This window comes from Miniopterus schreibersii (genome assembly GCF_964146895.1).
Source record: "Miniopterus schreibersii genome assembly, chromosome: 1".
NCBI classification, from domain to species: domain Eukaryota; kingdom Metazoa; phylum Chordata; class Mammalia; order Chiroptera; family Miniopteridae; genus Miniopterus; species Miniopterus schreibersii.
In genome coordinates this window covers 174,734,783-174,750,606 of record NC_138101.1, presented here as the reverse complement: position 1 = coordinate 174,750,606, position 15,824 = coordinate 174,734,783, and the positions used below count along the sequence as shown (strand labels likewise).

The window sequence follows — 15,824 nt, the reverse complement described above, 5'->3', positions numbered from 1 at the left end:
AACCCTCGTATCGTTAAGCAAACCCGGTGCCAGGCCTCACTGTCACCTTCCGTACTGACAGCGGGAACAAGCAGCAGCGGGCGCTGAGGAGGCTACGGAGTCGGTCACTCACCTCCGCAGCCCTCGCTTCAAAAGGCCAAAAGGAGCTATGGGCTTGTCCGCTTTTTACTTTGCTTTAATTAGTCTCGCATCGCTACCCACAATATTTTTGCTTCAGCGGCACAACATTATAAATTAGCATCCTTTAACTTGGGCCAAGACATTTTTCTACATAACGTAGAAGGCTTTACAATCACCGTTCTCACTGGTCCAAACTGGCCTAAAACGGCCTGCAGTGCTACGGCTGCATCTGCATTGCTTCTTTTCTGAAGGCTTGGCTTTGACAAATATCCACTTCTGTGCAAATTCGTAAGGCTTATAAGTGAAAACTCGGTATATCTTCTCCGTAACAATGTCTTATATAATGAATATACACAGGTTACAAATCAGAGCCAGACAGGAAAAAAGTTGAACTTCTAAGACTTAACTATAAAAGTGTCATAGAAAAGGATGAGTCACTTGTGACACGAAACATCTACACTTTATTTTTTAACATCTACACTTTAGAACACCTAATTCTGACCTGTGAGTGCCAATTAATATTCAGCAGAACATACTAAATGGATCTGATGCCGGTCTCTGTTCTCAAATTCTGTGAGAGATAAGCCACTGCTGGGTGTGGGGAGAGGAGAGGAAGGAAGGGATGGTCTGCAGACCGAGCAGAAAAGCCTGAGGATGACATTTTAAAGACACAGGACATGTGCCCATTGATGCAGACATAGATGAGCATGTTGGCGGAAGATGCTAAAGATGGTCCCCAAAACAGTGATTAAGATTCTCGGTATTTTAGCCCAGCCGGCGTGGCTCAGCGGTCGAGCATCGACCTAGGATCCAGGAGATTGCGACTGGATTCCCGGTCAGGGCACATGCCCGGGTTGCAGGCTCGATCCCTGCTCAGGGGTGTGCAGGAGGCAACCGATCAATGACGACTCTCTCATCACTGATGTTTCTATCTCTTGTTCTCTCCCTCTCCCTTCTCTCTGAAATCAATAAAGATATATTTAAAAAAAAAAAAAAAAGATTCTCAGTATTTTTACTCTTATCCAAAGAGGATTTCCCTCCCAAGCATTGGTCATATTGATAATCAAGAAAAATTTTTAAATGAAAAGATTATGTGTACATACACATAGGAACTTAGACATGAAACTGAAAAGAAGCCACCACACCTTGAATTAAAACATAAAATACTCAAATTCTGAGTCCTGTAACAGGCTGCAATAGCAACTAGGAGGCATTAAGAATAGTGACCCTTAAGCCACTTAGGTTATGTGCAGAAATGTCTTGGTCCAAGGTGGCTTTTAATGCAAGTGTTTGTTCTAGATAACAGAGCCTTGAGCTGGGCAGAATGTGTTTCTCTCTGAACTACAGGCAAACTCACTGGCCTGACCACTTCCAGTGTTGCTTTCATGACTGGTCACCCCTCTGCATGCACACATCGCAAGTGACAATACAGACTGCAGCTACTGCTCGTTCATCTGGCAGCTGCTAACAATTTCTCCAGAAAGAACATGTTTCTGCAATATTCAAGGTGCTGGGTTAATGGTTTATCGTTCCTATGAAAAGGGAATTTCTACAAACCGCAAGGACTGCTGCACATCATGACAAAGCCAAGCCTGAGGGAGCACTGGGTTGCACGACCTTGTCTGACCCACACTGAGAGTGGAGAGGAGAGGGGTCAGGTCTTTAATAATGAGCCCAAGGCCCAAATCAGGAGAGGCGAAAACAGGATTCAGCTTTAATGTTGTAGACTTTTGACTCCATAACGCCCCCTCCTAGCACCTTCTTACTGTTAAATAATATAGCTCCAAAAGGAGGTCTATTTTTTCTTTTGCACTGTGTCTGAAGTTACTTAATGTTTTGATCCTGTGTGCAGTTAAGTACAGTCTGCAGATACAGGATCTAAGGGGGAAACCTGGGCACAGGATCAGTGCTACCCCTGGGACAAAGTTCAGGCTGTGATTATTCCATAAGCACCCTCTACCTTCTATTAGCAATTTTCCTCCTTTACTCTGCATAAAATCCACAAGAGAAGAAGGCATTTGATAATTCATCTTGAAGTGTAAATAAGTAACCTCACCTTTCACATCTACAGAGTTCAGTCACATTTTAAGAGGGAAATTCTTTACTCACAAACTATGAACTGCCTGACTTTTGGGCACAAGCTCTAGGCCTGTCAAGACCCAGGAGGTGCAGAGCCTCTGTCGCTGCCTCTCAGGGCTGTAGGGAGCACCGGGTTAACCTGAGAAGGTGCCCACTGAATGTCAGGTGTGACTATATACAAGCTCTGTCACAGCCCATCGATTAGGCCCATCCTGGATCCAGTCAAGGTCACATTGTCACTGGGAAACAGAATTGTTATTCAGCACAAGCAGTCATGCGTCATCCTGGAACTGACACCAAGATGGTCCACGGCAAGGGGATTAACCCTGGCAGGCCCGACTCCGACTTTCTCCTCAGCAGTGAACTCTGCTCATCTGGCACCTGCTCGATGGCCTCACACTCAGTTTAGGACGAGAAGCTCGCCTCTCTGCCTGCAGCCCTCACTTACCGTTCCCACCAGGGGGTACAGAAAGCCAGCGCCGACGCTGGCGCGGATGTCACGAATGGGCAGGACGAAGCCGGTAGGCACGCCTTTTTGTTCTGGATTATGAGACAAGGACAGGTGTGTTTTGGCCATGCAGATGGGCAGGTTCCCAAAGCCCTGGGGAAAGAAGGGAACAGGAGCAGGACAGATGAAAAGCTGACACCGCAACAAAGAACATCTGGGCATTGCGACGGTGTGGATTCTTCAATTTATTTGAAACATCTAAACTCCCCTTCTATCCATCTCCACCTCACTGTCCTCTAGCTTAGTTATTACAGATTAAACAACAACAAAAGTAAAAAAAAAAAAAGGGGGAGGGAATCTGTCTGGTGAGGGAGGTAAGTACTCACAATCATATTCCAAAAGTGAGTATTTTATTTTTATCTATATAACCAATTAAAATATGATAGTTTGGAGCAGCCATGACGACACAACTCAAGGCCGGCTCTCAATCTTTTAGTAAGACATCCCACATTTCCTCATGGCTTTTCCACACACTTATATACTATCTGTGGTGATAAAGAGCTTGGGACTAGACCACCTAATCCAAACGCACTATTTCAGAGGAGAAAAGGCTGCTGCCCAGAGGGAGTAAAGCAGTGGGTGCCTGGCAGGGCTGGGAGAACACCGGGATTCTTGGCTGCAAGGCCTGCTTTATAAACAGTTGAAAGAACAAAACAACTGGACACCTACCTGCTTTGTGTAGACTTCTGCCTTGTGCTGAGCTTCAGGGAGCAATTCAATGTCATCTGCTCCATAGATCTTCTGAGCGATGATCCTGATTTTATCCTCAACTGGGAGCTGACAGACAGAAAGAGGGGAGACCATGACTGGGACACGGTCACTTTCCAGGTCAGAGTCCCCAAAAGGGCCAGAGATGTTTTTATACACATACACAGATATGCAAGTAGTTTGAGGTTTACTGGGTTAGAAACATTTTCTTTAAATACCAAGCCCCAGAGTTTATAAGTAGAAAATGTCCACAGAGGTAGTTACTGTGTGTGTGTGTGTGTATGTGTGTGTGTATTTAGGATCATCACAAAAAATACTGCTGACTACCCAAGAATAATTATTTCTTCATAAGTAAAAAGTAATGTCCTATGACTAGAGAGCAGTCTCCTGTCAAAGCAAACCTGGGATACTGTTTATAAGACAACCAATGTCCATCCACATAAATCCTGGTTTGTAAATGAGAGGCAGATGCCAGCCATAACATATTGATTGCCGGTTGCTCTTACTTAGAAATAGTTTTTTTTAAAGAGCAAACTGGTGACTTCTATGATGAACGTGCAGTGGGAATGGTGTGAAAGTCTATGCCCTCCTGACGCCTGCAGCAAACAGTGCAGCTGACGGAGGCCAGGGGTCTAACTAGGGAGGGCCTCGCCTGCAGGGCTTCCTTCAGGGGCCTGGCTTCTCGAGTGTTGCTGAGCCCAGGATTCACAGCAAACAGCATAGCGGAAAATGCCTAAAGGAAATGGGAAGGAAAGCTACTCACAGGTAACTTGGGTGAGCAAACTACTAAAATTAGGCAATATATCTGACTCTATACTTCTTAGCAACTAAGGCTAAGAGAATACATTGGGGAGTTTTATTTTTTGAAAGGAATTTATCTTATCTATAAAAAGAAAAATTCCCTTTTGAACTAAACAGTGATAATTTATGAAAGGGCTTTGCATAATATAGGAGTAAAGCGACTATTCAATTATGGCTTATAAAGATGCAACAGAGATTACTTTCATATGCATCTTATAATTGGGCTCTGTAAATGCCAAGGCATATTCAGAACTTCTGAAGTGAAAGCACTTTGCTGAGGGTGATTTAAGACCAACAGATACAGAATAAGACAAAAGGTGGCAGCCTCCTGTTTGCCAGAGCAAAGCTCCAAGTGGAAATGGGTTATAAGGTCCTCATTACCCCACTTCGTCCAGGTCTTCTGCTCACCTTCAAGGCCTGAGGTTGCTAACAGTAGGCACTGTGGAGGGGCCTAGACAGGGTGCCTATAAATGCCTTGCATCAGTGTGCAAATTTGTGTTATGGCATTTCCTAAAAAGACCATTGGTTGAACAGATTTTCAAACCAGTCTGTAAAACTAAAGCTCCATAGGAAAAGTCCATGTCAACAGGGGGTGTTAATTAACTGTCAGTGTATTATATCTGCAAGGGGCAAAGAGAAACAAAAGAATGTTATAATTCAAGAATAATGAGGTTTCTTCCTTCTACCTTTTTATGGCTATTTTTGAAAATCTATGATTATCTTTTAAAAACCAAGCCGAGAACCCGCCTAGAGAATACAAGCAGAATTAGCTTCTACATCCATCCCAAGTTCCTAATGAAGTTCCCAGTTGTAGCCACACTGCTTAACGTCCAATCACATCCTGAAATACATAGACAGAAACGAAAACAAAATACAACCCTATAGTATAAACAATCTTTCTCTGAACTAATTTTATGCTTTATTGTATGTGGAATAAGCAGTGTTTCTGCTTGGGCCAGACATCATATAGTTTACTCAGTGATGGAAAAAGTGCTCAAGCCTGCTGGGTGTGTGGTTTGCACCTGAGGGCTTCTCTGAACTTGAGGCAGCCCTGCACCAGGAAGTGAGCTTTAGGAGCACACTACCTTCCCCTGTTACTGAGATGCAGGTGGAAAACTTATCTGAGCCTCCATGGAACCTCTTGCCAATTTGCCCTGATACGGTTGGTGCCTTGGGTTAAAGCTGTAGTGAATTACACTCTTGGTTCTCTTTGTGACCCTTTCTCCCGCCAGCAGAGGAACTGTGCTGTGAGCCCTTCCCAGAGTTAGGATGTGAGCCAACCTCCTGGGGTGTTCTTGCCTGGACCCCCTACTCTGTAAGAGGCAGCAACATGTGTTGGTAAGAAAACTGTCTGGAGTTGAGGGTCCAGGCTGTGGTCGTGTAACTCATCTACGTGGGAATCAGACCCACAGGGTTGAAGCTGTTAAACATGGGCTCTAAACAGAGGTAGCCACAAAGAAACCTCATTGTGCTTTTTGGGTTTTTGCATAGAGCAAGTAACACACCGTGAGGTCATAGAGGAGACGGAAGCTGCTGGGTGCCTGAGCTGCTCTCTGGACGGCCTGAGCCAGGGCTACGGCGCCCTTGCCCCCTTCTGCCCAGTGAGTACATCTCACGGCATCGAAAGCCCCATGTTCTTTGGCGAGGCGGCTGATGAGGTCCAGCTCGGTCTCCGTATCTGTCCTGTAAAGGCAGCACTTCACGTTAAAGCACTGACAATGCCCAGGGAGGGCAGAATCCCTCGTTTTTGCCATTAAAACCCATGTGAATTACCTGCTGATAAATGGACACTAATTAAGTAACGTTGCCTGGGTTTGAATCTCAGCTCCACAATTTACTGGTGAGGTGACCAGTTACTTAAGCTTTACGTGCCTGGATTTCCACATGCGTAAAGGGGGAATAATCATAGCACTTATTTCATCTGGGATGTCATGAGACTTAGACGGTAAATACATGCAGAGTACTCAGACCATTCCAAGCACATCGCAGGAATCAACAAATACTCGCTTTTAAAAAATTTTGCTTCCCATTCTGCTGCAGTTAGGCCATTATAACAAGACCAAAACCAGCATTATACGATTTACACAACCCACACAAGTTCTCTTTGCAGGAACATTCCCAGCTCAATACGTTCGGCTCTTTGTCAAGACAACATCCACAGGCCCAGTGAAATAATGAAGCTCTGTAGGGCTATGACCTCCTATTGGCTCAAAAGACCAAAAAGAACATTTAACTTCAGGCCTATGTGTTACCAACTTTACCTGGTGGACAGGAAGGGGACCCACGGGAGCCAAATCTGACCTTGGACCCTCAGTGGGTGAGGTGACAAGTTCACTGTGGCATGTGAGGTGCCTGTCAGAGCACAGGCTCCCTCAGTGGCCCCTGAAGAACAGGCTTAACAACCAATAGGAGTAACTGAATCAAAAGAAAGCTAAAAGCTCCAGGAGATGTTTTCTGACCATTTCCCTCAGTTCCCTGGACTCTGACACTTTGTACTTACTTGAATGCATTCACGGCCACCACCACTGGAACTCCAAACATTCTGGCATTTTCAATTTGTTTCTTCAAGTTACTGAAGCCCTTTTCAACCAGCTCCAGGTTCTGTAAAAGACAACAGTGAAAGTGGTGGTCCTTCTGTGAGGTCAGGGAGAGAACAGCTGGAAATAGTTCCAGGTTCTTCTTCTTTTTTTAAGTATATCTTTAGTGATTTCAGAGAGAGGAAGAGAAAGGGAGAGAGAAACATCAATGATGAGAGAGTGATTGATCAACTGCCTCCAGCAGGCCCCTGACTGGGGATCGAGCCCGCAACCCAGGCTTGTGCCCTGACAGGGAATCGAACTGCGATCTCCTGTATCCTAGGTTGATGCTCAACCACGGAGCCAAGCCCAGCTGGGCTCCAGGTTCTTCTTAAAAGGGAACCTATCTTTTCACTGTCAGGACAAGCTGAGAGAGAGCAGATCAGCTGACACTTCTCCCACCACAGTGAGTGTGCGCTGTGGAGCCGATAACTGTGCCGGGCTTTACATGCATAACACTGGAGTGGAGCTGTGCTTGTGTCCCGACTGTCCTGAAAACAAAAGACCTGGTATATCTGCTGTCATCACTCCATAGCTTAATAGCATATTTGCTGTCTGAAGGGAATCGGATGCCCTTAAATAATTATATTTATAATCCCTGTGTTTCAAGATTTTATGTACTCATATGATATAATGGTACAAACTAACTCTACTCAGTATTGCACAGCCTCTTTCATCAGAAGACAGAGCCTAGGGCAGTGCCTGGCATTCATTATACAGCTGCTATAAGTACTGTCAGAAAACATGAAGTAATAAGTGATGCTGTCAAAGGTTTTAATAAACTCAACCATGAACCTTTAGTGGGGACAACAGAAAGCGAGGCGAATGTCATCTGTAAGAACCAAATAGCGTGTAACTTAAAGGAAAGAAATTAAGGAAACATATGTTTAAATATGTTTATTGCAGCCTTGAAAAACTGCAAATAACACAAACCTTCTTCCATAGGGGATTTATATACATAGTCAATAAATATGTATCATGGAGATGTTATGAAAAATGAGATTATGTATATTACATGGAACCTTTAAAGATGTACTAAGTTGCAAAGCAATGGAGAATTTAATTACTTCTATTTTTGGACAAGTATATAAATACATGTATATATTCTTGAAAGGTTTTTAAATGTTGAGAAATATGCAGCAAATTGTTAAGAAGACTCAAGTCATATATTATACTGTTTAATTTTTAAACAAATGGTGTGTTACTAACATAAGCTTAAAAATACATTAAATATTTTAAAAAGAAAAATATAACAGTTATACATAAAACTATATACACTGGATTATGAGCAAAACCTAGCAGTAACAGCTCTTGGCTTGTGTTTTCCATGGAAGAGCAGAAAAAAATAGGTAAATTAAAGGCAGAAAACATGTGAAATCCTTATAAACACAATTTATGCTTTTCCTTTAATAACTGAAAACCAAGATCAGGATTTAGTTGATATTCTAAAAAGCACTGCTAGTTCTTTACCTCTAGTCACATGAAAAGCAATTAATATGTAAGAGTGATTGAGAACAGTTTTAAATAAGTTGAATTTCTTAAATGAAGATACCAGCTGGGCCAGTTAGGGGCAGTCATTCTAATTAGACACAGGAAAGGCGGTGGGGTGGCAGCAGGGCCAGAACTGTGAATTCCCCTCCTACGCCTGAATCAGACAAATGACCATAAAAGGAAAGTCATAACTCAGGAGACAGGCAGACTCAAGGCACCGACAAGTCTTTTCTAGCTGCTTTTGAAATACTTCATTTGGAGTCTAAACAGTGACCCTGTATTGCTTGATAATTTAAGTTTAAAAAAAAGGTAGAAAAATTGAATTAGTGATAGCAGCTGACCTTACCGTCTCGTTCAAGGGCCTCTCTCATAACTACCCCAAACTGGCTCTAGAGATGTTTCTTTGATGGTAAATGATAGAAACATGAAAAGGTTCAAGCTCACAATTCTTTGAGCTCCTGCTTGATGCTATAAACCATATCAGCTTATGGAAACTTTGCCTAGAAAAATAACCAGGATGCTGACTGTATCTTGACCCTTTAATTTGGATTTAAATCTGCAGAGGAAAAGACATTTCAAAAAAGGTCCGTGTATTTGCTTCTGATTTGAATGGCATTTGGGAATCAACCAGCCAATACAGAGAAGACAAGGAAATTTCCATTTGTCTAGAGCAGGGTTTCTCAACCTCAGCACGTCTAACATTTGGGGCCAAAATCATTCCTTGTAGTGGGAGTGTCCTGGGCACTGTAGGCTGTTTAACAGCAGCCCTGGCTTCTACCCACTGAATTCCAGTAGCACTCCACACAGGTTATAACAATCAAATGTCCCCTGGGGGCAAAATCACTCCCAGTGGAGAAACCACTGCTGATCGAGGGCAGTAGTTTTACTGGTATCCTATGTGGGGCAATCTTTATTTCATTCAATTCAATTCTTCAGCACACCTCAGGCCTTTTAGCAGGGACAACCTGCTCCCAGGAACAAGCCTGGGTCAGAGTGATACCCCAACTTGTCTCCAACTGAGCCGGTTGAGATATGCTGATTCAGGGTGGAGCTTTCTAGTCAGGTAATTAGAAATGATTCAAGTTACCTCCTCTATGTAAGCCTTGGGAAGAGGCAGTCCAGCAGTGACCTGGAAGGAAAGGAAGCAAAGTCAGAGGCATTTTCTATTTACAATTAGATACCAGCTTAAAGTGGTATGTGCCACGTGTTAAAGGCCAGAAGCTGCACGCTTGGGGGATATATGGTAGGATAAGATTGTTTCCTGCCTTAAGGATTAAGGGCCTATGACCAATCCTACAGCACAGAACAAAAATGACTGCTTCGAGAAGAGTGGGGACCTTTGTGGCCTGAACAAAGGTGGTGAGAAAGGACGGGTCTGTGAAGACTGGGGGGAAGGGATGTGTTCTAGGCAGGGGCAATAACCTTTGAGTGATGCACCCAGCAGCAGGGTGGAAGTGAAGGTGAGCACAGGAAAAGGCAGCTGTAAGCCCTGCAAAGGCCACCTTGACATGTCTGCTGACGGAGTCTGTGACAAGCCCCTCGATGGGATCATGAGCTGGTCCCGCAGGAGCAACACAAACAGGAGGGAAACAACACACAAGGGTTCTCTTCCTCTATCACGACGTAGTTAAAGGCCTCAGAATACTTAAGCAGTAAGTTCAGTTAGAGAAGTACCTGGTGGCCTGGCCCTTTTGCGGCCACAGGGATGAGCACGGGGGTGAAGGTGCTGATCCCGGGAATCCCACTGTGGGCAATGGACAGTGATTAAGGAGCCTTCAGTTTCTCAGCTTTGTCCATTCCCATTCCTCAGAGACTACGGTGCTCCAGCTCCAAAAGGGGCCTTGGAGAGGTGGGGCCGGAAGCAGGGACCTGAGCCACCTTGCTCTGGGCCTTACATGTGGCTCCAGGAGGTAAAGTGAGCAGCCTGTCTGGCTCCTTGGTAGCGATGTGTGTGTAAGACCCTCCTCTCAGTTCTGCCCAGGTTAAGTGCTCAGCATTATTTTTTAAAGTATGAGGTCAGGGGAAAAGAAAGTACAAAGTTGTGAGAGTAAGGGGGTGCGAGAGAGAAATGTTGGTTATAATTGGGAAGGAAAAGGGAGTCCTTCCTGCACTGCTAGCAGAAAGGGGTGTCCTGGGTTAGGAGTGCTTTTGGTCCCTTGGAGACAAGTGAGACTGGAGAGGTTGGGGTTGTGTTATGGCAGCGGTTCTCACGGTGAGGCCCGGGGACCTAATCCTTTCATGGGGTCCACAAGGTCAAGACTATTTCCATAGTAATTTGAAGATATCATAACCCTTTTCATTCTTATTTTCTCACTGAGTATACAATGGAATTTTCCAAAAGTTATGTGACACGGGATATCGCAAAAGATCAAATGCAGAAGATGAGAATCCAGAGATCTTCAATTAAGACAGATACCGAAGAGAACTGAAAAATGTACAATGCCTAAATTTTGTTTTGGAAAACATAGTAACTTTTCATTTAAAAAAATGTTATTTATGTTAATATGCAACTCAGTTTTAATTCCTAATATAATAAATATCAATAGATATTACCCACCTAAATATAAGTTCTTTCAAGACCTCAATAATTTTTAAGAGTATAAAGATTTTCTGAGACCAAAATGCTTGAGACCTGCTATATTGGTCACTACACTGAGACACTGACTTTGTTCTGTAGGTGAGTGAGGTCTTATTTCTCAAGTTATAGGGCAGGAGTTGAATACTTCTTCAATTTCTGAACACTAGCACCATGTCTTTACATGCAGGTGCTGAAGAAAGGTGTTAAAATAACAGGATAAAAAGTGAAATTTCTAACCAATAGGGATTCAGGAAACCACAAAGTTCAGGTTGGAGTTGAACATAACCAGTCCTAACCTCTGTTTCTCTCTATTACCCAGAGGCAGTCCCGAGCACCTCTACCCTCCCCTCTCCTCCCTCCCACGCCAGGGTGCTAGTGGTCCCGCCCAGCGCACACCTCTCCAGAAGGGCTGACCTGTCTCAGCTAAATGGTTTGGTTGGCTGGCTGTCAGTGTCACTATTCAGAGGGAAAATGGGACTGAGAGTTTAAAAGAACAGTCTGAACATAAAGGAGTTTTTTGAGTGTTTAGCAGGCACATGTCCTTGGAGGCGTTTAGATATTATCAGATGTTTTCCTCGGAAAGGCTGGCCATGATGCCAATATCAGCCCTCTTAGAATGGCACTGCCTCTTAGGTGGTACTGCCTTCGAGTGATAAGGGGCTAGCACAAGAGCCGCCTGTGTATCTCTTGCTTCTGGCACCCTATCAGGTCATGAGGATAAGAGCCGCTTAATGAAGGAACAGGCACAAGTCATGAAGCTTCCCTTTAGCCTTCAGAACATTCCTGACAATCAGACTCTTCCTACTCTGGATCCTCACCGTGGGTCCGCCTCCGTGCATTTTAAGAGCCCTGACAGTGGCAACAAGCACCACCACATGAGGGCGGAGACCAGAATACCGGCATTTGATGTTAAAAAACTTTTCCATTCCGATGTCTGCTCCGAATCCTGCTTCAGTCACTGTAAGGAGAAAAGCAACTGTAAAAATGCTATCCCAATTCCCTTGATGTCAACCTCCCTACAACTACCCCCAAACCATCTATTCACTGTCTTCGCAAAAATACTCACCTACAAATCCTTCGGGGCCAACGAGCTTGAGTGCAATCCGGTCTGCAATGATAGAAGAATTCCCGTGTGCGATGTTGGCAAACGGTCCAGCGTGAACAAACACTGGAGTGCCCTGTGGAAATCAAGACAGCACGAGCGAACCTGTCAATCCTGCTTCAAAATGGGATCACACAGTCAAGATGAACGTTAGTTGGAATCCAAAAGAAAAAGACATCCCAAAGGGCTAAACATGAAGCTGCGTCTTTTATGACAGTAATGTCCCAATTGCAACCATGAGAAAGATGGCAGAGACGGGCAGGTAGAAGGGGTCTTGGCTCAGCAAGACAAGTGCGAACACAGGAAACGGACTCAGAATGGAGGAACCACTCTGCTCACCTCTAGTGTCTGCATGAGGTTGGGCTTGATTGCATCCTTCATAAGCACAGCCAACGCACCACTCACCCCCTACAAAACAAAGGCATGAAGCATCGACTCCTACCAGCAAACAACCAACCCCTCAAAACCAAAATTCAACACTCTTGGGTCTTCCTTTTTTAGCCATCTTGGACCAATTATGGTCTACTTCTATCTGAACCAGGCCATTCATTTATTCTCATATTTATTTTTTTCTGGATACACTCTGAAGTTACCAGTTATTTTAAGCAGGGAGACAGCTAGAATAAAAATGACATTCACATGTGATTTTTGGAAAAAACGTGTAACTCTGGAAACACGCATCTCAATCAAGCTCTGCTGTGATGGACGAGGGGAATCCATTTTAGACTAGTTCACAGCACGGAAATGCTAGTTCTTTGAGTATTGAATTATTTGTAACTTCGGTGTCTGGGCAGAAATGGCCACAAACCAATTTCAATATGTATTTCCCAAAGCAGAAACAAACAATTTACCCAGGAATTCAATACCAACTCTTAAAATACCAGATCCCTCTTCTAAGCCCTCCAACCACAGCTGAACAAACTGGTAACAAAGTAAAATAAAACTATAGATCCCATTTATATTTAGTTTTAATGAGTTTCCAAGTTTCTGCTTTGGGTGTAGAAATTTAAAACAATTTCATTTTTTTACACATATTAACTGTGAACGGAAGCTATTAATGTTTTCCCCCCTTTCTGAAATCATCTGACATACTGCTTGCTCAATCACAGGCCAACCATTTTGGTATATGTCAATACAAACAGACCTTTAAAAAACTTATCTAGCCCTGGCCAGTGTGGCTCAGTTGGTTGGAGTGTAATCCCATGTACCAAAGGGTCGAGGGTTCGATTCCCGGTCAGGGCATATGCCTAGGTTGCAGGTTAGGTCCCCAGTTGGGGCATGTATGAGAGACAACCAATCGATGTTTCTTTCTCACATTAATGTCTCTCTTTCCCTTCCTCTCTCTAAAATCAATGAAAAAACAGCAATTAAAAAATTAATCTATAAGATCATCTCATTTCAAACCTCATATTATCATGTAGACAGTTGAGAAATAAACCTGAAGTAGAGAGCTAGCCTAGTAGGACATCAGATAACTGATTAATGAGTTATTCCCCATGTGGTTACCATGTGGATAAGGCTGAGGCCAATAAACCTCATGACAAGAGACCTCTGTGCAGGGGGGCCTGTCATGGGGAGAGGCTAGGGTGTGACTCCAAGCTCAGCTACGAAGGGCCTCATTTGGACTCTTGATGTCCTCTGCAAACTGAAGTCATGTATCCACTTTAGGGAATACTCACAGGTTGAAGATGTTGCTCACACCATCTGAAACCCTGGTTTATTATTGGAGCACACTACCTATTAATCACTATGAATTTTATAAATTTCATAATTACCTTGTCAGCAACAAAATCATTAAATTTATTAGTTAATTGCAGCATAATTTCTGTTACTGGTAATGCTGAGACCCTAGGACAATGGACACAGGTTGCATCTCAGGCCTGCACACTGGGGTACCCACCAGGTCTTCAGTGCTGATGGGCTCCCCTTTCTTGCTGGACGCCACTACCATTTTGCTCAGTCTCTCTCTCATGTCTTCTAGGGAACTGGTGAGAGCCAGGACAGCCATGATTTCACTGGCCACAGAGATATCAAATTGGGCCTGTTGGAAGGAAAGAGACACGACAGGGAAAACTTCATTAAACCAGAGAATTGCACAAGTAATCCTTGTTTGCATCCACAGCTTAAACGAAAGCTTAAATGGATAGAATAACAGTAGTACACAAAGAACTTAATGAAAATAATTCTCCAACAGCAAAAATTTGTAATTAACTATTCCAAGACCTCGAGTGGTCAAATCTTTAAAATAAAGACTCTAGAAGGACCAACAATCCTGTGAAAGCAGCTTGCAATCATGTAGTTATGGTTTCCCTAACACGCAGCATGGGAGCTCTCACGCTGAAGAGACATACTGTAGGATTGCCACCAACAAGAAGCAATTTCAATCGATTTGTGTACATGGATATTCACTTGGGGCTCTCTGCCTCCAGGAAAAAATGCCAGGGAAAACGCGCAGGTGACACATGGGATTTACTGCAAAAGCTGTCAGGAGTGCTCAATCCCACACACCTACTCACTCCCGTTTTAAAAGGGAGAAGGCAGAACAACACCCGGCAGTGTCAGTCGGAGGGGCGCTGACGGAGGAGGGCAGAAGGAGCAAGGATCTGCTTCATCTGAGCTGATTCCCTTAGAAAGGAACAGACAGTTACCGTCCGGGTGTGACCTTTCTCCGTTGGAGCCTGTCCAATTGTGATCTTTCTCAGGAATCTATCATTGGTATCCAACACTGCAGTAGAAAGGGAAGACACAGAGTAATGTTAGTCAAAGGACCATAAAGTTAAAGGAACCAGCCAGGTCTTAGAGCAACAAGTCTAAAGTAATATCTGTCTATTAGTATTTGATTTCAAAACTGATGGCAAAGCTACAATATGGGTTCAAAGGAACTTTGTACAGTACTTATTTTTAAAGAAAGAAATGTGGACTGGCTTGGTTTTATTCTGTCTAGAGAATTCAAACAACTAGAAATCCGGGACCTATTTTAAAGCACATCTGATCCTACAGGTTTGTGTTGTTCTGCAGGATGACTCACTGACCTTACACCACCCTGAGAAACATTGTTCTGCGGGATGACTCACTGACCTTACACTACCCTGAGAAACATAAGAGCCATAAGCACAGGGCCAGGCAAATGCCTTTTGAAGCATGCTGGGTAACAGACCTGCTCTTTCCTTTAGCACACTGAGTCGAAATAACTTCCATTCATAGAAACTGATAGATGGCAGAATATCTATCTAACTGTATATCCTTGGAAAACATGGAAAAGATCAACCAGCTAACTAATCTTACTTCTACCTCCCAGGACTAATTACTGCTAACATTTTAGTGTATTTCCATTTTTGTTTTTTGTATGATGTGCCAAACAATAACAAAATACGAAACGGAAACTTGACTTGGGTGGTGAACTCACAATACAGTGTACAGATGATATGTTGTGGAACTGTGCACCTGAAACCTGTATGATTTTGTTAACCAGTGTCACCACAAAAAATTCAATAAAAAGGAGGGAAAAAAAGAGAGAAAACAATACACTAATTACACTCTAAATGAGTCAAAGAGAAGAGGCATTTTTAGGGCACTTGATAACATGCCAAATTATTTTCCATAAAGACTAATAAACACATAAGGCAGTGTTTTGTGCAGTATTCCGAGGGAGACACACTCAAACACACACACAAAGGATATAATGTGTTGTTGAAGCCTGTCCGTATTTTTAAAAAAATATAGCGTCAAGTTCCTTGTACCTAATTTCTCTGTATAAAATAGTCAGTCAATAGGTATGATCCATTTTTTCCCCCGGGTCTGCTTTTGCTTTCTTAGAAAACACAGACATTAAAGCAAAGGAAAAGCAAATGAGATACTAGA

General features: G+C 43.4%; 1 protein-coding gene across 2 annotated transcripts in view; it reads right to left on the bottom strand.

The window, feature by feature from the left end:
- The window catches only part of MTHFD1 (methylenetetrahydrofolate dehydrogenase, cyclohydrolase and formyltetrahydrofolate synthetase 1), a 50,127-nt gene that overhangs the window by 1,811 nt on the left and 32,492 nt on the right, over positions 1 to 15,824 (bottom strand). For both annotated transcript variants that reach the window (XM_081154378.1, XM_081154379.1), the window contains 10 exons: positions 14,612 to 14,688; positions 13,864 to 14,004; positions 12,303 to 12,371; positions 11,928 to 12,039; positions 11,680 to 11,819; positions 9,371 to 9,412; positions 6,717 to 6,817; positions 5,722 to 5,899; positions 3,377 to 3,484; positions 2,648 to 2,800 (listed from right to left, as the gene is read on the bottom strand). In XM_081154378.1, the coding sequence (XP_081010504.1) occupies positions 2,648 to 2,800; positions 3,377 to 3,484; positions 5,722 to 5,899; positions 6,717 to 6,817; positions 9,371 to 9,412; positions 11,680 to 11,819; positions 11,928 to 12,039; positions 12,303 to 12,371; positions 13,864 to 14,004; positions 14,612 to 14,688 (1,121 nt within the window). The remainder of the gene's footprint in view (positions 1 to 2,647; positions 2,801 to 3,376; positions 3,485 to 5,721; positions 5,900 to 6,716; positions 6,818 to 9,370; positions 9,413 to 11,679; positions 11,820 to 11,927; positions 12,040 to 12,302; positions 12,372 to 13,863; positions 14,005 to 14,611; positions 14,689 to 15,824) is intronic.